At 39.3% G+C, this 23,429-nt stretch overlaps 1 protein-coding gene across 5 annotated transcripts in view; it reads left to right on the top strand.

Annotated features, from left to right (window-relative positions):
- The window catches only part of ATP2C1 (ATPase secretory pathway Ca2+ transporting 1), an 88,949-nt gene that overhangs the window by 7,391 nt on the left and 58,129 nt on the right, over positions 1-23,429 (top strand). For 4 of the 5 annotated variants that reach the window (XM_085538249.1, XM_015854047.3, XM_085538254.1 and 1 more), the window contains exons 4-6: positions 3,263-3,438; positions 6,078-6,235; positions 23,106-23,376. In XM_085538249.1, coding sequence (XP_085394375.1) covers positions 23,272-23,376 — 105 coding nt within the window. In that variant the 5' untranslated portion in view covers positions 3,263-3,438; positions 6,078-6,235; positions 23,106-23,271. Of the gene's footprint in view, positions 1-2,736; positions 2,799-3,262; positions 3,439-6,077; positions 6,236-23,105; positions 23,377-23,429 lie in introns of those variants that run through there. The other variant, XM_085538251.1, reaches the window with a different exon arrangement.

Below are 23,429 nucleotides of genomic sequence, written 5' to 3'. Positions count from 1 at the left end.
ACTGTACAAAGAAAACATATTTTCATCCTTCAATAAAAAGCACAATTCTGCTATGCTTCCATTTTAAAATAATTGTATATTGGAGTATAAAGCAGATAATTTTAAAGACAGATTTTTCATTCCCAGGCTGGAGATGATTCCATTTTCCAGCTGCTGGAAAACATCGTTAGCTGATCCTGTAATGGACTCTCATGTAAGACCTGCCTCATTACCATCAAGTGTTGCCAACTCTTAGTTTTTTGTTCTGCTTCATAAATTCCAAAAAGCAGCTCAATGTGTTTAGGAACTATTTCCCTGTTTTAAAAGGAACCAGAGTCTATTCCAGGACCCAAGCCAGTTCCCTTGCAGTTTAAATGAAGACAGATTGCCGTGAACTTATTTAAAAAAATGAAGAAAAAGTTTTTGCACAACAATTTCTTTCTCTTTTCTCCCTCACTCTTTTTAAGAAACAAAAAAAATGTGCTTTTTGTGTCTTTGAAGAGCAGTGAATAAGCCCAGCGAAACTGGACCATTTTATGTGCCTGTTATTGAAGTATTAGCATTATAATATTTTTTTTTTCCCTAGGCAAAAAGCAGTAAGGAGTCACAAGCCATTCTTACTGATTCTACGTACCAGCAGGGTTCATTTGCTCCAAATCAAGGTGGAGCTGCTGTGGAGGGACTAATGGTGAGATTGATAGGATTTCTCCTTTCAGTTGTTAATCTGAATATAATCTAAGACAGTGTTAATCACTTTAGGTCAGCTCTGTGTCACCTGACTTCCGTAAAACAAAAGTTTCTTCTAAATCACATTCAGTGATTGCTATGTGGTATCTTTATAGCAGTTTTTTCACTTTTATAGGCAGGCTGTAATACTAGATAGGAAGAAGAGGCCATTTTCTTTTCTTACCTCAAAAGACAGAGTAGCGCAACAAATCTGTACTGTTATTCATGTTGCATATGCAAATACTAGAATGGAATTTTCTAGGGGCTGCAAGAGTGCTTCACAAAATAAATTCACCAAGGAGAATGTCAGTCACCACCTGTGCACCTTCCAAATATCTGGGCAATTTGCCTAGGCAACGCAGCATGCTGGGGCTGAGCGGACAGTGTTACATGCTTGTTGAATTTCACTTACAGGTTTTTTTTTTCTGAAAGGAAAAGGAGAATGGAAAGAAAAACCAAACATGTATTTTGCAGTTGGCTGTTTATCATTTTCTATGAAAAACTGGCAGCTTCCATCATGTCTGGCCAGATGTAAGTGGATGAAAGGGTCAAGTAGATAACGGTCACATATACATGATTACATATGTACATAAATTAAAACAAGGAGAGCTTCCAGTATTTTTTCTATCAATTAAAATATTCCTGTGATTTTGACTTTGAGAAAGGAAGTGCCTTATCAGAATCAGAGGGCAGTATCCCAAAGCAAACAACCAGCATTAGAAGAGTTCAAAGATGCAAGAGGATGTGTATTTATTCTGTTCAAGGGGAAATATGCAGCTGTAATCCTAATTAAAAAAAGATCTCCTAGGGTTGTTTTCTTCCTAATCTATTCAAAAGAACATTTTATAATGCTGTGACCTCTTTTCTTCATAATTTCTTTCCAAACAAACCGTAGTATCAAGAATCACTCCTAGAGTTAGTCCTCATGTTTTGTTATTAGTGTGTTCATTGTGTAGGCTCCCTCCTGTACTGTTCCTGGAGAACTGCAAGGCAACCATGGCAGTGTCTGGGAAGCCATGGCAGGGCCTGGACTACAGGTTTCCTACAGGTTTCATGTGCATATTGGTCAGAGGTGTATGGAGAGGGTAAATGCCAGGTGTGACATTACAATGCTGGGAGAAGCCTCTAGTCAAGATACGCTTAAACTCACAAGCCACTGAATTTTCCACAGGGGGTTCTTTTATTTTCTGAACCCAAAGTGCAATTTATCTTGCTGTGTCCTGCCTAGAAATAGTGTACCTGCAGCATGCTGAACTTCCAAATGTAGGTATGTAAAAAATATACCTGTTGTATACTACTTGTACATCTCTTCCTGTACCTCAGAGTTAAAATGCTGGGATTTAATCACATTTTCCTCCAACAATATATTAACAATCATCATTTTTCATTGCAAGAAGAGCTAAAAAATGTATCACCTCAACATCATCATCTTATTTTATATTGCACCATTGTACTATACAGAAACAGAGTCTGCAGAAGGAACAATTCAGCTGTCTGAAGTGCTGTTTTTTTTACCTTCAGTTCTCTTTTCATAAATCTATTTTTAAATCAGGGATTTAAATTAATCACTCTCAAATTAATCAGTGAATCAGTTCCAAATCTGGCAGCCAGTCCATGTTGACACAGGATTTTCTGCATGTATGTATTCCCAAATTTTGTTTGCACAGTATTTTATTGCAAATAGAAAAGCAAATGGATTTGTCAGTTATGAATGAAATCAAACCAAGATGAATGAAATCAAACCAAATCAAACCGGGGAATAAAACTGATGTGTACTCCCAGCAGCCTGTCAATATGGCTTGAGCTAGCAGGGAGTTGGCACCTAGTAGTTACTTGCTAGATCTTCTTATAAATAATAGAACACTTTTTCTTTTTACAAGCAACGTGCACTTTGTTCATTGTTTGAAATTCTTTGCATTATTAACAGCTTGTTAGGAATTTCAGAAACTCCTCAGAAAATACTCAGGAGATCCTACATCGTTTATATTCAGATTTCATATTTGTCTTTTGTACATTCATATTTTAGAGGAACTTTTCCATAGTTTTGTAGGAGGGAGGAGAATCTGGGAACTTCTATGGATCATTTACATTCTGTAAGTATTCTGAAATACAATTTGAGTAACACACAGTTGTTGTAAGTCACTACATTATACAAATTAAGTGTGGCCAAGTTTTTGTTATTGCTTTAACATTAGTTTCTTTTGCCTGTCAAAACTAGCACAGGCAGGTCATATATAAAAATACAGGTTTAGAAACTTGTGATTGCAGCATCTTCTTGTTTAGAGGCCGTGTGCAGGGAGGCTCTTGCTTCTTCATAGAAGGAGACACTGATGTTTGTGGAAGGGGCAGTGAGGAGGGAAGCAGGATACTGACGATGCAGTGAAAGGAAGATGGTACAGACAAGTGGGGAACATTTCAGTCTTCAGGACTCTCTTCCAGAGAGGATAACGCCTGTGTGTCCTTTGAGGAGAATTTAGCTCTATGTCGAAATGAAAAGGCTGGAATTTGTGTTTTTACTCAAGTAGTATTTTCTGTTCACTTCGTTACACTTTTACAGCTTCAGGAACTGATTTACCAAGGTGCATATTTCTTCGTGGGAGCAGTCCAGCCGAACACAGATCCTAAAAGAAGCTATCAAAAAACAAGGGAGTATAACCAACGGCTTAGGTGCACACAGCTGATTCCTCAGTGACTGGAGAATGGAGTACAGAATAATCCCACTCATCCACTGAAGTAAGTATCACACAGAAATCTGTCTTTATAGCAAAAGCTTGTTTCTATCCTCAACATAATTCAAGAGCTTCTTGCTATGATTTAGCCCACAAGCTGAGGCCATTATCTGAGTAAGGAAGTGGTCCTGTAAGAGCTGCACTAAGCAACTGAGAAATGGGCCTGCATGTTTGCTTCAAAAGATGCCAAAAGACAGGAAGTTTTTTCTGTGGAGGAAGGAAATTCCATATCCTTACTGGAAGAGCTTAGTCAGTGAGACAAGGAACATATAAAACATACCATAAAAGAAGAAAACTCTCAAGTTCGTAAAGCACAAAACAAAACATAGATGCTGTACCTCTTCCTCCCATTCCTTTTCATTATCTGAAATAAAACAAATTGAAAATGTCACTAGTAGTGATTTTTCTGCAAAAAAAAAAGCTGTATTACTATGGTCCCTTTTGTGAAGTGTTGCTCTGGGCCAGCTGAGTGTATCCAGGTCAAGAGCAAGCAGCACAGCCCTCTGATTTGAGAATAAGCAAGTTGGGAATACATGGGATTGCTGCAGCAGGGCCAAAACTCAGTAGGAAAGGGACTGTGTTCAGGCACAGACCTCACATAGAGGACCATCCTGTTCTTGCACACTCCAGAAATCTCCACAGGAACAGCCAGGTTTTGCTTTAGGTCTTGAAATTACACATAGATTGCTGAAAAAAAGGATACTAATTAACTGTTCATTAGTTCTTTTCTAGAAGTAATTTATTCTTCCTTTTTATTTTTTTCCTTCCAGTAGACATCTCTTCCTCTGTTTATGTGGCACAAAAGATAACCTGCAGGGATAAATGGAAATCGAGTTTGTGCTCTTATTCCTGGAGTAATTTGAGTTGGTGTTACATTGCTGGTTAAAAAAACAATAAAAAAAAAGCCAGCCTACTTGCTGGGCATTTTGAATAACGACCAAGCCACTTTTTCTTGTTTATTTTGGACTTCTACATTATGTATATATATTTTTTTCTTATTTTCTTTACCTTAATTCTCACATCTGTCTTATACAGTGATAATCACTTAACATAAATAAGACAGAAATTTCTTCCAATAGTGATTTGTAGCAGTGATTTAAAACTGAAGAGACAGATAGTCTGGTACACTAAGGAATTAATCATATCTGCAAGGCATCTTCAGTGCTTCAACCCATACAGTACATGAGCTTTGTTTTTCTTATTGTAAGACCTGCAGGAATGCCACATCTGCTCATCTCTGTGGGTAAAGCTCAGCAAATCTCTGCATTAATTCAGTAGAATGCTCTGAGCTGGTAGACAGCCGACGCAATGAAACAGCCATCCTGATAAGGAGAGGCAAAAAAGTTTCTGAAAAGAGTCACTGTGGCATAAAGTACCAACAAAGAAAGAAATATGGCAGTGAGGAGATCACTCACAGCATTTCATTTTTCTTTGGCATTTATTTCCTTATTAATGCTGGAAACTCTGTTCGTGATGGAAGTGAAGTTTGGCATTTCGTGCTGATTTAAAAGCTTGCTAATACTAATCTCCCTGTGTCACTGAATGAATGCATCTCTGCTAAGTAGACTCACCATCATTAAGTATAATTGCACTAAATTAGCATCCAGGGAGATGCCCTGGTTAAAAAAAAAAAAATCCTGGTTAAAAGGTTTGTACCATAGCAGTGGTTGTTTGAATTAACACACGGTTTGCATTTTATGACATTACTCTGAATAGTTACTTTGATTTTAGTTAGACATTTTCCAAGGGTGTGAAGGTTACGCACTGACTACATCAGACTGAAAAATAGCAGTGTATTTGAAAAATATCAAGGTATTTTACAAGGTCAGTTTGCCATATAAATTCTTCAAACGATCCTCTAGAGAATATATGTTGGAAGAAGTTATTTTCCTTTTGGAGCTGTTGCATTTAGCTTCTAATTTTCCCACAGTGTAAGGCTAATATGATAGGCCAGACATTTCTCATTTGGAATAAGGGATAATTTTAAATGGTCACTGAAAGCTGCATGGTCTTGAAAATAGAAATTGTTTTGTCCTTAGCACAGGTAGCAGTGCTAAAGTGTTCCTTTAGTTCCTGGAGTTACTAGTTAAGGTAAGAAGGAGGCATCTGCACTGTATCGTGTTCTTGGTTACCTGTACACAGAAATATACCAAAGAACAATTTCAGATAACAAAATAATCTGATACCCTAGGGAATTTTCTATATAATTGATCAGCATCTGGGGACATCAGCCTATTTGCATAGGAAGGAATTATTTTTTTATCACTTGAGGTTCACAAACAAAGGTTACACAGCATGAAGGTTCAGTGTGACAAGCCTTGTTTCAGAGGATTATTTGGAAAAAAAAAAAATTATATTTAATAAATTGCCTTCTAACCATACTTAATTACTAGCTCTTTTCATATCTTTCATCTCATGTCCAGCAAGCTAAACCGATAGAAAATTATCTTGCTTTTTGATACAAAAGGAAGAGAAAATGTCCTTAGCTCCCTGCAGAGAATCATTGCATGTCTGATGTTTGTTTCCACCAGTGTTAGGTTCCACTAGCTCTGAAGCACTTTTAAGTACTATTAATTCATATTCACGTGCACACAGCAAGCAAATGTATTTTGAAACCATGCTGATATAATCTGTCTTTCACAGAGTGCTCCAGTCAAAGCACCGGGACTGTGTTGGACGGGAAGGAAAAATGAATTCCAGAATGAGGAATCTCCACTGACCTTGCCCCTTCGCAGGCTCTATATAAGAACAATATTGCTGATTTTGACAAGTCAGTAAAAAGAAGTGATGGACGCTCTCAGGTAATCAGACAGCAGTGGCTGTATTCTTAGGAGTGTAAGGAATTTGGTTTCATAGCACAAAATCTGTCCCAGAGATGACCATTTATGCTGCTTTTACTACCTCGTTAGATATTTCCCAAGGAACAGTACAACCATGGAACAAATTGCTTTTTAGCTGACAGCGCCTGCCTCCCACGTACCACACCTTTGTTTGCACTTCATGGCAGCACCCAAACTGCTGCACACTTATCCTGACGTGAGCCTGGCATACCAGATGGGACACGTTGGCTCACTCTTAAGAGTTGAAGGCAGATTTTGTAATATTTTTCCACACGTTTCATGTGCCAATAACAGGAGTGTGTGATCCCTAATTCCTGAGGTACAGCATTACTCCTCCCATGCCAAGCTTTTTCTGAACAGGTTTAGCCAGCTGTGCAGCTGTAACAGTCATTTTTCTCTGCTATCTACAGGTAGGTACTAGAATAACACTGCAAAACTTCCTTTCAGTTCCTTGTGGATAAATATTGATCCAATCCAAAAGTTGCAAATGTGAAAGGATCGTATCATAGTATCTCATAATACCATATTATCAAATAATGCTAGTCACTGGCTGATTTAACTTCCTAGCACTACAACATTTCTGTAGACTTTCAGAGCAAGGTTGAGTTAGGTCATAGATTTTGTCTTCAGGATGAATGATTTTTAATGTTTCATTCTTTCATATTTAGATTTTAATTATTCTTTGTTAATTCTTCTCTTCAAATTAAAGTTCTTTTGCAGAGAAGAATGAAAGAATGTCTGAAATATACATGGTTTTTGTGTTCTTTTGCTTCATTTTCTTATGAAACTGGTAAGTGAGTGAATCACAGGAGCCACGGAAGTGAGTGAATCACAGGACCAACAGATTACTTGTAAGCAGATCACTAGCTTGATTTGAGCATTGCTTGTGGAAGTTGCAGAATGTCCATCAGTGGAACCCTTTGACTTCAGAGCAAACAAAACTATGAGAAATGACCAACGGGAAGTTTAGGTCAGAACAATAGGCCATACTATTGCTTCTCAGACTTCTTTTATTGGAAGAAAAAGCCAAACTTTAAGCTGAAAAAAAATATATCAGATTTAGATGTACCTTTTTCTCATATATAGAAACAACATGAAATGGTATTGTTCATGTTCACTGACCATGATTTTTACTCGCTTCTTTATTTATATTTAGCTGCATGTTCTGCTAACAGGTTTTTGTTTTTTTTAAAATTGTTCAGCAAATGTGTCATCTAAGATGTGATGAGCAAGTGGTAAAAAAGCCCCGAGAAGCACTGAAGTAGGTAACTTCTACAGAGCTATTCTGTCCATTTGCCTTTCAGCTGATATGTACATGTTTGCCAATAGATGTTACCAGGCATCCTACTTGCACTATTTACTGCAGACTAGTAAGAGTGGGAATATAAGACCTTCTTCTGTGTTTCTCTGGTCCTTTGGCATGTGGTATAATAAGCTACCAGGACAAACACAGATGTTCATTGCTGCAGTCTGCAGCCCATTCGTCCAAATATCATTCTTTCTGTGGCCTTTCATGTAGTAGTTGTGTGTAGTGTTTGTAAAAGCAGCAAATTTTGAGGCAAGGGAATTGTCTGTACATTCTCGCTTCTGTTTTATTCTTCCTGCTTTATTTCTGATGAAAGGTCCTGATTGACAGAATGACATGTAATCTGTTTAAAGAGCAGACTGGATGGATATTGCTTTGCAGCTAATACTTCATGAGGTTTTTGTGAGCTCTGAGTCAATATGAATGCCAACGTGGGGAATACATTTAATCTTTCTGCGTAGCTGTTTTTATCAACCTTCTCCTCAGGCATTTATAAGCAGCTGATAAAGCTCTCAGTGGAACTTGCTATGATGCATACTAAAATTGATTTGCCCAACCTGTCACTTGTGTCATCTAGTAGAAGCTTAAGGCTTTAAACCAGTCAGAGAATTTGAAAAGATTTAGAAATATTTAGGAGTAGTTACAGAGGTGGTAGGCGTTCTAACCTTAGCGCCTCATCTCATGAAAAGAGATGACAACTCATTTCACTGGAAGCACGACCACTTTTTTTTAATACCTGTCTGAATTTTGTGATTTTTATCATATTTATCAACAGCTCTGCTGCTTCAGATGCAAGACTTTTAGCTGTGAGCTGTAGGTGAAGTGAGGGTGAAGCGCTCCAAACATGACTGCAAGCTCAGAGGGGAACCTATTAGTGGAGTAACTAGCTAAATGTTAAAAGTCTTTAACAAGACTGGGGTGAAAACTCTCTCTCAGTGGAATCAATAAGGTTATTCCCTTTACCTTTGATACAGTCAGAATTTCATGCTGAAGAGGGAGGAATGCAGTTTCAGAGTGACTTCCCTGACAGTAGAGACCATATGCCCATGATTACCCAAAAAGTTCTTTTTGTAGTGCCTGGTAATTTCTGTTCTTCATCTCAGTCAAAATTACTCTCTGTGTAAACAGTATTTCTTTATAACACATTGCTATAAAGGATAGTTTTGTTTGCTATATTCACCTGACAGAAATGATGAACTGGGACAATTGTGCAATTGAGGAAATTATACTTATGCTGAAAAATTTGAATTGTCCTTTGGCTGAAAAGGAGGTGATTGCCCCCCTCTCTTCTTCCCTTGTGTGGCCCCACCTGGAGTACTGCATCCAAGTCTGGGGCCCCCAACACAAGAAAGATGTTGAGCTTTCAGAGAGGGCCCAGAGGAGGACCACAAAGATGATCAGAGGGCTGGAACACCTCTCCTGTGAAGACAGGCTGAAGGAACTGGTATTGTTCAGTCTGGAGAAGAGAAGGCAGTGGGGAGACATCATTGAGGCCCTCCAATATTCAAGAATAGCTTATAAATATGAGGGAAAACATTTTTTATATGGGGAGATAGTGATGGGACAAGGGGGAATGGTTTTAAATGAAAGGAGGGGAGATTTAGATTACATATCAAGAGGAAGGGTTTTACTGAGAAAGTAGTGAGGTGGTGGCATAGGCTGCCTAGAGAGGCTGTGGATGCTCCATCCCTGGAGGTTTTCAAGGCCAGGCTGGATTGGATCCAACTCTGATCGAGTACTTGATCAAGTGGCTGGCAACCCTGCCTGTGGCAGGGAGGTTGGAACTTGATTCTTGAGGTCCCTTCCAAACCAAGCCCGTCTATGGTTCTATGATTTTATGATTCTATGAAAGAGTATATGAGCACTGCAGACGTTTTAGAACTGAAAAGGAACTAAGACAGCAACACTTCAGTTCTGAGCACTGCTGCTTGACTGTAAAAAAAAAAAAAAGGATAGCATTGTAAGTGATAATTTTATGGGTATCTTGTGACCTTGACAGTGGTGCCATTATAACAAGACAAATAACAGTGTCTTTTTTGAACATGTGGCCCCATTAATAAATGGCATTTTATAGTATCCCAGTGTAAACCCTGGCACAACCTCAATGAAGGTACTCTGGATTCAGATCAGAACATCTTCACTAGAAATTGTCTTCTGATGTCCTTCATTTGAACTTTCATGATATTCTTTAGATTCAGTACTGTGGTTATACAATGGCACTGTAACGTCAGCTACAGAAGTGAAAGCTTTTCATTTGCAGAAAAGGTGCAGCATATGCAGTGCTCTTGTGAAATGCCTATTTTGCCTTCTAGTGTTCTTTCAGCTCATGGTAGGAAGGGTCGCAGCTGAATCTAAGAATGGAGGCAAGACTTTGTTTTCATACTTGTTTGCAGAAAACACACAGTAAAACTTATTCATATAAATGTATTTCATCTGTGTTACTTCTACATATGCGCCCACCACTGGACAAAATACATGAGATAATTTTACACTGAGAGAAAGTAGCCGAAAGATGGAATTAAATGCATCCTATAATTTAATACTAGGTATTTTGAATGATTTATTTAAAATGTTTGATAGTGGATGCATCTTACAACTATCTGTTAGAGCACTAGAACACTGAAGTTTTGTATGACACTGCAACCATTCAACCATTTGGTGATTACAGCGTGGTTATTTACCAGGAAGGTGGGGAGGCAACCAGAAGAGTAGGAGTCCAGGTAATGAGTTTGAGAAAGAAATACTTCTCTTCTGCCTGCACCACATTCAGGAAATGCTGCAGTAGATCTCTTACCAAAGCTAAAACAGTTTTAAGCTAGAATCTAGGCCAGAGGACAGGAAAAGCTTTTATATATGGCTATTTTGTCATCAGGATGCAATGAATCAGTAGTGGCAAAATCCACTTGATAGAATACCAGTGTACACTGAATCATAGTGGCTGTAACAGACTGTCTGGGTACTGGGCCCTAAAGAACCCCTCACCCTTAGCTGAGATTTGATCTGCATTTCCAGCTGCCTTCACTTCATGTCTTGTGAGAACTCCTTGCAAATGCATCAGGTAGATTATATGTGAATACTCTACCTGACACACGAACATGGATATTAAAGACTGTTTTCCTTTTCACCAGAAGTACTTATTTCTACCACAGCAACCTTCTCCTCTCTCATACAGTGCATTATTTAATTTCCATTAGCAGGCACTCTGTGTGCCCATTTAATCAAGAGAATGAAATAACAGTACTTTTGACACAAATTGTGATATAGTATAAAAATAAATACAGATGATTCTGATATTCAGGCTTCCCAGGTGGACAATCAGCAGTTTAGGCAAATGTTGTTTTCTTTCACTGTTAATAATTTTTTCCTAAGAGTATCATAATACATCTATTTACAGAACCAAATTGTATTGACAGCAGGGAGCACAGTGCACTTTTTGTAAAGTCAATATGAAGATTGTTATTTAAAGCAGAATCAAAGGCTTATGAAGAAGGTATGGACTTAGCTCCCATGAGGTGATAAGGGAAATTGCATTGAGACAACAGAGCAGAAGGTTAGCTTACTGCAGTCTGCATTGGAGAGATACGAGAAGCAAAAGGGAACAGTAGTAAATCACAGGGTAATGTCATCACGTTATTTCATGGAATGTCCTGGAAAAATGAACAGAAGGAGAATGCACATGCACATGCGCTGTATGCATCTATGGTGTGATGGACTGATCCAGCTGCTGGAGATGGGCTCTAAATAGAAAAAACATGGGAAGGTGAGATGCCTTTTCCCTACAATTAAAACAGCATTAACTCCATGAGAAACCTACTTAATAAGTGTTGTACTGAAAGCATGAAATATACCTCTTTATAACCCCATCCCAACAATAAGTTTATTGTTCCACACACAGGGAGTTTTTAAATAGATATTTCAATTAAAAAAGGAAAAAAAAAGGAAAAAAAAAAGGAAAACAAAAGAATGTAGATACATGAGGACAATGGAAACTTCCCTATTCATCACTATTTCAAAGCCAGTAGAGCACCATTGGCATGAGCTGATGGCAGCTGGGGAAGAGAGTGATTTCAGTTCCAAGACACTGGGGAGCATCAATACCTTGAAGTTGCTTGGAGCAACTCAGGGATGGGCTAGAAGTGTGCTGCAAGCTAAGCCTTAAACTGGGTCCATACACCTATACATACACACAAACATGCACATACACCCAGCTAGCTTTGGTAACAAGCTCACTAGAAAGCTGAGTTTGAAAACCCCTCTGTCAATCTAATGCGTTCTGTCCAAAGAAAAAAATATTCAAGGATGGGACAAGTTTTCCTGCTCTTCAGAAGGCAATGTGACAAGAAGTATAAGGGCACAGTATTGTAATCCCACATGAGTACAATCCCATTGCAGAGAAACAGAGGAACAAAATGTGGCTGCATTTTGGCACCAGCAGTAAATGATATTCTCTTGATATAGTTATCTGTCCCAGTACTGCAACATTACTTCCCAAATTTTCTGTACAATCCATAGAGTTACTGAGCATTTCCCAGTTATATGCTGCACTAAGTAACACATATGGAGTATCAGTAAGATAATTTTGTCCCAACCATACCTTAAATATTTTATGAATGGCAAATTGGGTACTGTTTCTTTATCATGAAAGCATAATTATATTTGGAAAGGGTATTTGTGCATAATCATTGTGTCATATTTATCATAATGGGTAGAAAGCAAACAGAATAGCTTTTCCATAGAAACAGAAGATTACAACGGGAGTGCTGAGTCTTTTTGCAGTGATAAATGGTGCTGACTCTATGATTGCCCTGCATGTTTAGTCCCTGCTGGTATCTTCACAATAAAATTTCTGCTTACGTTATGTCCTTTACCTTTGCTTTTATCTGCTCGACGTTTTGTCTGCAGATTTTACAAAAACAAAAAGCATCGTATCATTTCTTTCCAAGAATCCTTTTATTTATATCTCTGATCTTGAAATATGATATTTGCCTGTGTGGTAGTAGCAAAGTGTTCAAATCAACTGATACTCTATAGCTGTACCAGATCAAGGCCTGTTCTTAGTCTCTCATAAGAATTCAGCAGTCATTTATCTACACAACTGTATATATATATTTGCTTTTTCAAGGAACTCAGATTGATTCACAAAAAAGAAAGAAAAGAGAGAGATGGAGGAAAGTTAAGTAGTGTAATTCACTGCTATCACATGTTGCAGGTCCCAGGTGTTTAGGGGTATGATTTAGCTGGGAAGTATTGGTAATGGTTGGACTGGATGATCTTCTGGGTCTTTTCCAACCTTCATAATTCTGTAATTCTGTGATTCTGTGATATGCACTTCTAGAGGAATTACATAAATTTATGCAAGGAAAAATTATCTGGGCTGTTATGTCTATGGCACCACTTCTGATGCAGGAAATTCTTGACCTGTAGATTGTTGGAAGCCGACTGAAGTGTCCATTGGGAGACACTGTGCCTGTTCTGCTTAGTCAGTTCCTTGTGATGGCCATAGACAGAGAGACGGGAGGACACAGTGAGTGTCTCTCTTGCCCTGTTCACCCAGGGCAAGTTTTGAGCTCAGGTTCTGGCTCTTATGGTCCCAAGCAACCTATATTGTATGACAGCTGTGTCCATGCCTGTCTATGAACACTGTTATCGGACTCATCTGACGCCATGCTGGGATAATGAAGAAGTGCACAACAGCAACAAACAGACTGTCCATCAATATGCACACTGTTTAGATTAAGAACAGCTAATGATGCTGCATACTTCACAGCTGGAATCTGTTCATCACATTTGCTTTACGAGAAAGATAATCTGTGGCAACTTTTCCTGACTTCCCTCTTTGAGAATTTAGTGGATACGGTTAAAAGGTATAAGGATAACAACCCTGTCAAGTGATCATTTCTGTGCACAAACACGTAATTCAAGTTTCATCAGCCTCTCCTATCAATAACTTTCAGAGCTGCTGGGGAAGGATTGTTTCTTTGTTACCTTCTGCCTGTGCAAGAATTGAACCACAACAGGGCTGAGAATGAGAAAGTACAAATAGCAGATAAATGAGGCAAACTGAATCCCTCAGAGAAGATCTTACGTTAATGGAACTTTTAACTAGTCAATACTGCATCTGCTCCATAATTTGTTTCACTTATAATTTTTGTTTTAATAAAAAAACATAATTTATTTCTTCAATATGCTGCAGTTGTGTTTACACCCTCTCTATAATTACAAAGCTTTTTTCTATTCTGCTCGCAAATTTGGAACATTTTTTCTGCCTCCTCATATTGGCACCTTCCTGGGCTTAACCACAGAATCGTTCTGTTTCTTTCTGGCCAATGAACTGATATTTCAACTCTTGTTTTTCCTTAAGAAGAAAGCTGAGGTTTTGTTTTCTTAAGTCTTCATATTTGATTCATTTGTATTTTTGCCAATTCTATTACACAGAATCACACAGAATCACAGAATTGTAGGGATTGGAAGGGACCTCCAGAGATCATCGAGTCCAACCCCCCTGCCAAAGCAGGTTCCCTACACCATGTCGCACAGGTAGGCATCCAGGCGTGTCTTGAATATCTCCAGAGAAGGAGACTCCACCACCTCCCTGGGCAGCCTGTTCCAGTGCTCCGTCACCCGCACTGTTTCCAGTAACTCTTACTGCAAATCAGTTACATAAAGTGAACAACATATCCCTTAAATAGAAACTGTAGTTCTTTGCTTTCATGAGGGCATCATGGCAAGCTTGCTAGGATGAGTTACTGCATGGTTTGTGAGTTGTTTTTCTTGAAGTGAAGAAAATCGCCACATCAACCACTTGTTTCACTGAGAGCTAAGGACACTGAACATCATGCAAGTCTTTATCTTATACCACCTTTAATTCTCAACCTACATTCCAATCTGTCTCTCATGATTTCATTCCAGTACTTTTCCATGTTTCTCAGCTGGATTTCACAACACGTACGTAGTTACGTAACCATCCAGCAGAGAGAGGCACTGCCAGGTGGTTACACACCTGTTGGTTCCGTGTAAATGAGCTGCTTTTATCTTGCCAATAGTTCCACATGCAAGCTCTTGAATTTTGTAAGCTAAGCTGAACTGTTCAATTCTATTCTAAAATCTAAGAAAAAACCAAATTGTCATGATGCTTAAAATAAGAAAGATTTTTACAGGCACTTCAGTGAGGTCTTTTTTGTTCTGTTGTTGTTTTAAACTGTAGTAAAACACTTACACAATGATATCTTCACATTTCTTGGATCACGTGTTACACAGTAAGCTCCATAACCAGCCACGGAACCAAAGGTAAGACCAGCAGCTAAAGAAATTTTACTACCTGCAAGAAAATATTCATGTGTTATCTTTCAACACAATGCCTTTATGCTCAATCTACATAGTAGCTCTTTCTCTACTCAGTATTATCTGAATATTCTGAAGAGAGCTGCATCTGCCACTGTGCAGCCAACTCACCCTGTGTGAACAGAGGCAGCATTTCTGTAACCCCTCCTAGTCTTTCTCTTATAGCATTACTGGCAACATCTGTTCAGTTAGAGGGTGAGGATGAGGATCTACTAACACTTGTAATTTGAACACCTGGTCTTGAACACCTCCAAGGACGGGGCATCCACAACCTCCCTGGGCAGCCTGTTCCAGGGCTATTCATATTGTCTTTTGTGCTTATATCCTCCCCTTATATTTTGGGTCAAAAGCATTATGAATAAGTTATCATTATTTCTCTGTCTGCCAGGATAACTTCATATAATAGCCTGGTTTCTAATTCCTTAGAGTTGATTAAGGACTTATGCCCTGAAGCATACAGTGTTGTATCCCAGCCTGTACCATTTCTCATGAATGTCCCCATTATATGCTTATGTGTCCAATCCTTTTGTGAATCTGATTAGCATTTGACCTCTGAAATGACCTGTGGCAAAAAAAAATTCCACATTTTAATTACTTCCTATCTTATTCAAAAGCAAACTTAAAGAATTACTTCTTTCTTGTGTTTCAGATATCCCGTGACTTGGTTTTTCCCCTGTATGGAGTAAAAGCAAGGAAAGCTCACTCTTTCTTTGCTGTACCCTATTCTGTTCTGTGTCTTTTATTTCCCTCTTTCTCTCCTGACTACTCTAAACAGTTCGCAACTTTTCAAGTAAGAACTTCATACAAAAGCTTTTGTATTCGTGACCATTGCCTGTCTCATATTTTTTGTGTTTCTGCAGCTCTTTTTTGTAAGATGATGATACATCTGGCTATGGGCACTCCTGGTTAGACACGTCCTTAGGTTCTGAAATAAAAAATAAGACTGCAAATACTGCTCTGTTTCATTCTCTAGGCACACTTTTTTGTTCATCCGTTCGCGATGTGTGCAATCTTCTCTGCTTGATGTCTTCAAAGTGGCTGCATATCATCTGCACTAGAGATCCAGGCTATCCAAAACTGACAGCTAATTCAATCCTAAAATATTTCTCAGAGCATGTGAAAAGCAGAAAGAACAGATTGACATGCAGCTGCTAGGAAGAGTGTCCTTTGATATACAAGCAGAGAAAGCCTAAACCGAGAATAATTTTCCAGAATCCATTTTCTGAGTGTCTTTTTACTTTCAAATATCATTCAAGTCAGACGTTTGCCAATTTACTACATGAAATTCAGAAGCCTGTTGGCCAAGCTTTTATTCTAAACTCTAAACTATTGTGCTGGTTCTTCCTTTTGCTATATGTAGGTTTCCAACACATTCTTCTTTTTATCTGATCAGTACAGAAATGGACCAGCCTAGCAGGTAGGCCTTTAGAAACTGAGATTCTTATGAAGTAGAGTACATTTTTTTCAGTAGATGCTAAGTAAATGAGCTATTAATTGCACCTGGAATTCCAGGTGCTCAGTACTTCTTGGTCCTTACTCTCTACCAGCTTTCAAATGATGTACCTACGTGCTTTCAATTAGATCCTGTATACCCTGTCATTATTAAGATTCACACTGACTGCTCTAGGATAAGTCATATAATAACCTTGCAGTATTTCCTATATTTGCTTGCTTGCTTCACCAACTTCAAACCTGAGATCTTCATGTAGAAGAAAAAAAAACCAGAATATTTTTGAAGTACTATCTGTAAATCATAAGACAGTTAATTTCTTATAAAGTGAGAAGAGGAGGGGGGAGTCCAAGCTGCCCCCTTACAAAGCCCATGTTATAAAATAAAGTACCCTTTATTTTAGGGCTTCCTTAGGGAATGTTTGGAAGGGCTTTAGGGAAGGAAGGAAAAGATTCATTATAGACTGTGAGAAGACTGAAGAAAAGGTCAGTTATTTTTGGTTCGATTCAAATACCTGAATTGTCTTGGGAAGGATAAGTATGTTTAAAAAAGAAGAAACATTTACGTAGGTATAAAGCCAAAAGGAAATATAGCTGGAGATACTGCACAACAGGTTGAAGTAGGAGAGCTGTGTTATGAGAAGATGCTACTTCCATTTCATATGAGAAGATGCTACTTCCATTTCATTGAAGTAAGAAAGGAACCAGGTCGAGACTCGAACTCGTGGGTACTCCAGGGTTGACTTTATTAACAAGCTCAGTGCTCAGGTGAAAGATGATGAGGGGCCTGGAGCATCTCCCTTGTAAGGGAAGGCTGGGAGACCTGGGGCTGTTCAGCCTGGAGAGGGCTGAGGGGGGATCTTATCAATGCTTATGAATATCTGATGGCCAGGAGTCAAGTGGGTGGGGCCAGTCTCTTTTCAGTGGTGTGCAGCAACAGGACGAGGGGCAACAGGCAGAAACTGGAATACAGGGAGCTCCATACAAGCATGAGGAAAAACTTCTTTGAGGATGGCAGAGCCCTGAATCAGGCTGCCCAGAGCAGTTGTGGAGTCTCCTTCCCTGGAGAAATTCAAAACTCGCCTGGACACTACCCTGTATGATCTACTGTGGGGAATCTGCTTTAGCAGATGGTTGGGCTATGTGATCCTTAGAAGTCCCTTCCAACCGCTATGATTCTTCAGTTCTGTCATGAGTCTCTTGTTCCCAAATACATCTACAGATGTAGTCCTTGTTGCCCAGCATGCTGTTTTTGTAAAGCTTACACTTTCATTGAGATTGGGTTTTCTAGACAACTTGACCTTACATGTCTCTGACTCTCTTAAATAAACTGGGTTGTTACAGATCAGGACTGTATTGGATTTGTAAGTGTTCTCCACCTGAGGCAAATTTCCTCTGAAAAGGACTTCACATTGGGCTCTTGTGAGTGAGAGATGGAAAACATTCAAATTCACCCTGAATGAACATTAGAGGCATAGAGGAGATGAACTGGCTGCCAGGTTCACAAGCAGTGAAATTCAGCCTGTCCTTTCTAACCTACTGCCCTGTCAAGCAGCTAAGACTAACAGAAAGCCCAATGTATAACAAGGAAGATGTTTTCACTCTCCTGTGAGACATGTATGAAATTAGTTGATCTTTTCTGTTCAGACAGTTAATAGTCCCCAGAATATTTTGTATTTAATAAACAAAGAAAACACAGTGGATTTCTGTTATCTAACTCTAGTGTGGCTTCTTGCTGCTGTGTGTGGGAAGTTCCTTGAGGAAGAATTGAGGAGGAAAAAGCCTTTCATAATCCTTTAAGATGAATACAGTATTTCCTGGGCTACAATGTAGGAATAATTAGCAATGAAGCACCAGTGGGGAGAGAGGCATCAAATAGGAAATCACTGGATCAGTATTTGGTCTGGTATTAATTAGTGAAAACACCAATTAAGGTTTCTATTAAAAAATCTGGAAGATAAAATGAAGCATGCATTGTTCAGATTTATAGGGGCCAACCAGCTACAGAATGATTGATCAAGAGATTTTAGAGCAAGAGGCAACTTTTAAATAGAGTGAGATTTTAATTTAGATAAATGTTAAATAATACACGAGAGGGTGACACTTTGTAAAATGGAAAGCTGCTGTTTAAAGATTGGTAATGCAAAGAACTTAGGAGAGTGGGTAACAAATGGGGCACAAATCCCAATACCATAGAGCTTTAAAAAGACAAATAGCTTTCCTGACTGTACAGAGAGTGAAAAGAGAGGTTGTTTGTAGGACAGTGGCCGTGAAGATCAGTGCTCTGTGTTTTCAGTGTGGCAATGCAAGTGCAAGGCTTTGAACTTTTCTTCACGTTAAAAATAACAACCAACCAACCAACCAAAAAAACAATATCTACAAACAAACAAAATTCTGTGCCTCTGCAATGGTGACCCCAGGATGGTTGGTAAAGAATAAAGTTTCTGAAAACAAGGAAGAGATAAACGTACGTGGCCTATGAGAGGCACACGAGCGTGGTGTGCTCCACTGACAGCCATATGGCAGCTAATCAGGCACCTTGCATCTGTTATGTTGATGCTAGTATCCTATGTGTTCTGGGCTAAAGCAATGGGAGGGAGGTTTGTTGGTCATGGAAAATTTAGCTTTATACAAGCATGAAAGTCTCAGCCTCTGTCTTCCCTTTATCAACATGTTTCTAACTACAACTAAATTAACAGTATCTTCTGTTTGGTGGGGAAGGCTGGTGAACACGTATGTAACTTTACCAAGGAAGAAGTTTTGAGAAACGAGTGTTGCTGTTGAGTTTCTTTTTAGAGCTGTGGACATTGTTCTAAGAGCGATTTCACCCAGGCTGAACAACCATCACAGTCTGTTGGTTATCACAGCTTGATGCTCTTGAGGAACGAGCTGCCTCTTGAAAGAAAGAGGAAAAGCAAGTTGCTCTTTGCATGTATGGAAGAGGTCAGAGGTAGAAAAATCTCCAAACGCTTCTGTGTTGAGGAGTTATAGACCAGCTATCTGGTCTAACAGTGCCAAGCTGGCTGTTTGCAATGAAGTACGTACTGCATAAAGCTATTTGTGTGCCCACGTGAATGCCTGCACACAAAGATGTTACGAAAACTGAGATACATGTCATGTGTTGGCACTACACCAGTGACAAATCTATGCATATAAGAATCAGTTTACTGGTGACATTTTAAAGTCTTCTTTCTACCTTTTTTAAAAATGATCTTCTTTTTATACAGAATTGATGCTATCATTTGCATATGCTTAGGACTTAATAGTAATAGTCTGTAATTTCACAAAGTAGTAGAACAGCTGGGGTTGGAAGAGAACCCTGGAAATCATCTAGTGCAACCCCTTTGCTCAAAGCTGAGTTAGAAAGGCTGCTCAGGACTGATTCCAGTCAGGTTTTGGGTATGTCTGAAGTTGAACCTTTCTGAGCACCAGCTTCCAGTGTTTCATCACTGTTATAATTGAAAGGAGTAAGAAAAAATAATTGGAAATGCATGTATTTTGCTTTGTGCCCATTGCCTTTTGTCTATTCACAGTGTGCTGCTGGGAAGTCCGTCTTCTTCATTGCCCTCCCCACTCTCACCTCCAAATGCATAGGGTTATTGAAGCACATCTGTGCGATCCCCCTGAGCTTTCTTTTCTCCAGGCTGAATGGTCCCAGTTCTCTCAGCCTTTCCTCCCATGACAGATGCTCCTATAACTTAATTATCTTTGAGCCTCTTTGCTGGGCCTGCTCCAGTATCCCCGTATCTTTCTTGCACAGAGGTGTCCATAACTGGATGTGGAACTAAAATAATGTGTCTTTTCTGTGTGTGTCTATATATAAATATGTGTGTGTATGCAGCTATACAGCTATACAAGTATATACAGATGTATATCCATCTACATACCTAGTTTTCATCCCCAAAAAAGAATTATTTGTCTCTTTTACAACAGAATCTGAGTGCTGTTTGAGGGCTTTAGCTGTTACTGATATATTTTTATTACTATCGTTGAAGGTTGTTACAATACAGAACAGATGTTGTCTAAGTGCTGTGCGAGAGCTGCTAAATTCACCTTGACTGATATCAGATGGTTTTGTTGAACAAGCAAGTGAATGCTATTCTTGTTGATACTGTACGGTTGCCATGCCAGGGCTGAGGGGCTTATTCTGTTGTTTGTTGTTTGTTGAGCACATAATGGATCACTGTTTTAATCTAAATTCAGTCAATTCCTAAATGCTTTTCTTTTCCTTTTAAGTGTATTGTGGCACAGGGAGCCAGTTTTAATAAAAACACTGTTTAAAACAGGAAGAAACTGTTCTTTCAGGCGTCAAAATGCTCACTTGGAATTTTTTTGTCACATTATTTTCAACTGCGGAAATGAGAAATTTTTCACTAGAACTCTCACACTAAAGCACCCTGACAGCTGATACAGTATGTGGAAAGCTGTCTTTGCTTTCCTTGGCTTGTTATTGCCTTCCTTGAAGGAAGAGTGGAAAAACATACCGCGGACTTGCTCTTGCTCATGCAAATTTTTCTAGTAAGTGAAGTATTGTACTGGCTTTCTTATTTCATCTCTTTGTTCCAGTAAGGGATTTGGAGAACTGTTAAAGAAAATGTAGAATTCTGATTTTGGCCAAGGCAAAGTTATGTACCAAATGGATGATGTCCTCCTTCCTTTCTAAGGCTTCAGACATCTAGGTGCTGCAAATATTTCCTGCTGTGCTCAGCAAGTACCCGCATGCAGCACAGGAGAGGTAGGTGTACATGTGGTTGCTGAGGCACAGATGTTAGCAGAGCCCAAAAGTAGCCTACTGACAAGAGGTCCTTTACTCTGGAAGAGGTTGGCTGCGTGTTGCAGTACTTCACAGATGTGTCTTCTGCCTTGTATGATTTTTCAGTGAATGGCATAGAACTTAACACTGATCTTTGAGAAAAGTTAGATGCAATGCAGAACCAATATGTCCTAGCTCTTGCCTGTCTTAAAAGAGCTATTAAAACAAAGCAGAGCCTTATGCTTTCACCTACTCAGCTCCACTGTTTGTGGTTTCTGTCTTCAGTTTTACTACCATTGTCCTTCTGCTCCTGGTGATCCTGGCTTTGCAGAGTGCTTGCAATTAAAATTCTCACACTGTGATGTGTCACTGAGCTTCATAACATTTCCTTGGCTTCACAGCAACAAGTGTACTTGGCACTTTCCAGTGCTGACAACTACAGATTTCCTCTGCAGCACTCCAGGTGCTCGGAGCCACACAAATGACAACAAATTCAATAAAGCACAGAAGAAGTGCTTCTTATGCAGCAAGGACTTGTACCAACGTGAGGGCAGGAGAAGGGTTGTGCAGAGTATTTAAAATTGGTTTGCTTCTCTGGATGTGAGCAGTTGTGAGACTGGAAGATCACCTTGTAAGCAGGCTTTGTGCCATCCAAACAGATGGACTGAAGTACAAGCAGCCAAACAGTAATTTAGGAGCATGAAATGGATTTGTAGAAGGCAGGTTTCCAAGTGTGAAATGTCAGAACAGTTGCTTGTGTTAAGCCTCCAAACCTAAAGGGAAGGATATGTGCTAGTAGTGTGGGATGAGCTAGCTCTGAAAACAAACATGAAAATCTGTTTTGGATCCTTTCCTGGACCCATTGAGAGATTTTTTTCTTAGCAGTGCTAAACTAGAAGGGATGAGTGGGAGAAGAATCCTGCAAAGCAATAATATTTCCCTACCAGATGGATCACTTTCCAGAAACTATGCTGAGAAAGTGAAGAAATTGTTTCTTTCACCTCCTGCAGATGCTGATGTGCAGGAGGCACAGAACAGAGCTCTGCCTGGTTAGTCTTTGGCATCTGTATTCAATAGCTTCAGGACAAATACTTTGGTATCAGCCAAGTTCTATGTAATATATTATGGACAGAAATAACCTTAGTAAAACCTTAAAAGACTTTGAGATAATCTCTGAATAGCTGTGGAGTTGCAGCAAGGATGTAATTGCACAGGTGTAATGGGAACCTGGCTCCTCTTGGGGACTTCTCTGCTCTAAAGATCAACAATATCAGAGAGATGAAAAGAAGAAAGAAAGAATCATAGAATGGCTTGAATTGAAAAGAACCACAATGATCATCTGGTTTCAACCCCCCTGCTATGTGCAGGGTCACCAACCACTAGACCAGGCTGCCCAGAGCCACATCCAGCCTGGCCTTGAATGCCTCCAGGGATGGGGCATCCACAGCCTCCTTGGGCAACCTGTTCCAGTGCATAGCCACCTTCTGTGTGAAAAACTACCTCCTAGTATCTCACCTAAACCTCTCACTGCAAGCTGTGCTTTATATAAGCTTGCATTGTTATGCTCTGTAACAAGTGCCTTGCAGTTCCAGTTTAGGAAGTGGAGAATGAAAGAGTGCATTAATCTGGCTGAAACCCACATAACAGAACTGTGAGCAAAACAAAAGTGAAGTCAGACCATGCTGTTGGTTAAATACAGCTGAGGTGGTGGGGAGAAGTATGTGAGAAACAGGGGTTTCCTAACAGTTTTGCTGCAGCTGAAGAAGCTTTAAGGGGCGTTCAGATTTAATCTTAGTAGCAGGATGAGTAGGAAAAATCAGCACCTAGTTACTGTTATTCTATTTTGCAGCTGAATAGTCTTAGCAGAAGTAAGACTATTAGAGCATGCTGTCAGCAAAATGATTTGCATTTGATAGCACTTCCCTCAGTCCTCCCAGATCAAACCAATGTTACAGCATTTTAATGTTGGTCATTTGTTGTAGGCTCTGCATTTGATGTTTTGGTTTCCACCGGTTGCTCAGCAGAAAAGGACTACAGAACACCTGAAAATTGCTGTTCTTTTGAAAGAGACAGAAAACATGTATCCGGGCCTCAAATTCCTGATGTGGATCCTTCTTTAATCGTGCAGCAACTGCTATTGTTGAAATTATGGATAATCTGCTGCATAAATTGTCCTTCTATTTCATAATGTTTCCTGTCCATGTAATTTGGAAACTTGTATTGAGAGTGAAAGTCAAGAGGAGTCAAGAAAAGGTAAACTTATTTATTTACTTATTTTAAATCAAATTGTAGCCCTGCGGGTGACT

This window comes from Coturnix japonica, chromosome 2, assembly GCF_054131305.1.
Source record: "Coturnix japonica strain WE chromosome 2, WE-NBRP24, whole genome shotgun sequence".
Lineage (NCBI taxonomy): Eukaryota > Metazoa > Chordata > Aves > Galliformes > Phasianidae > Coturnix > Coturnix japonica.
Note: the sequence above shows the minus strand (reverse complement) of the source record. Positions and strands in the feature narration are given on the sequence as shown.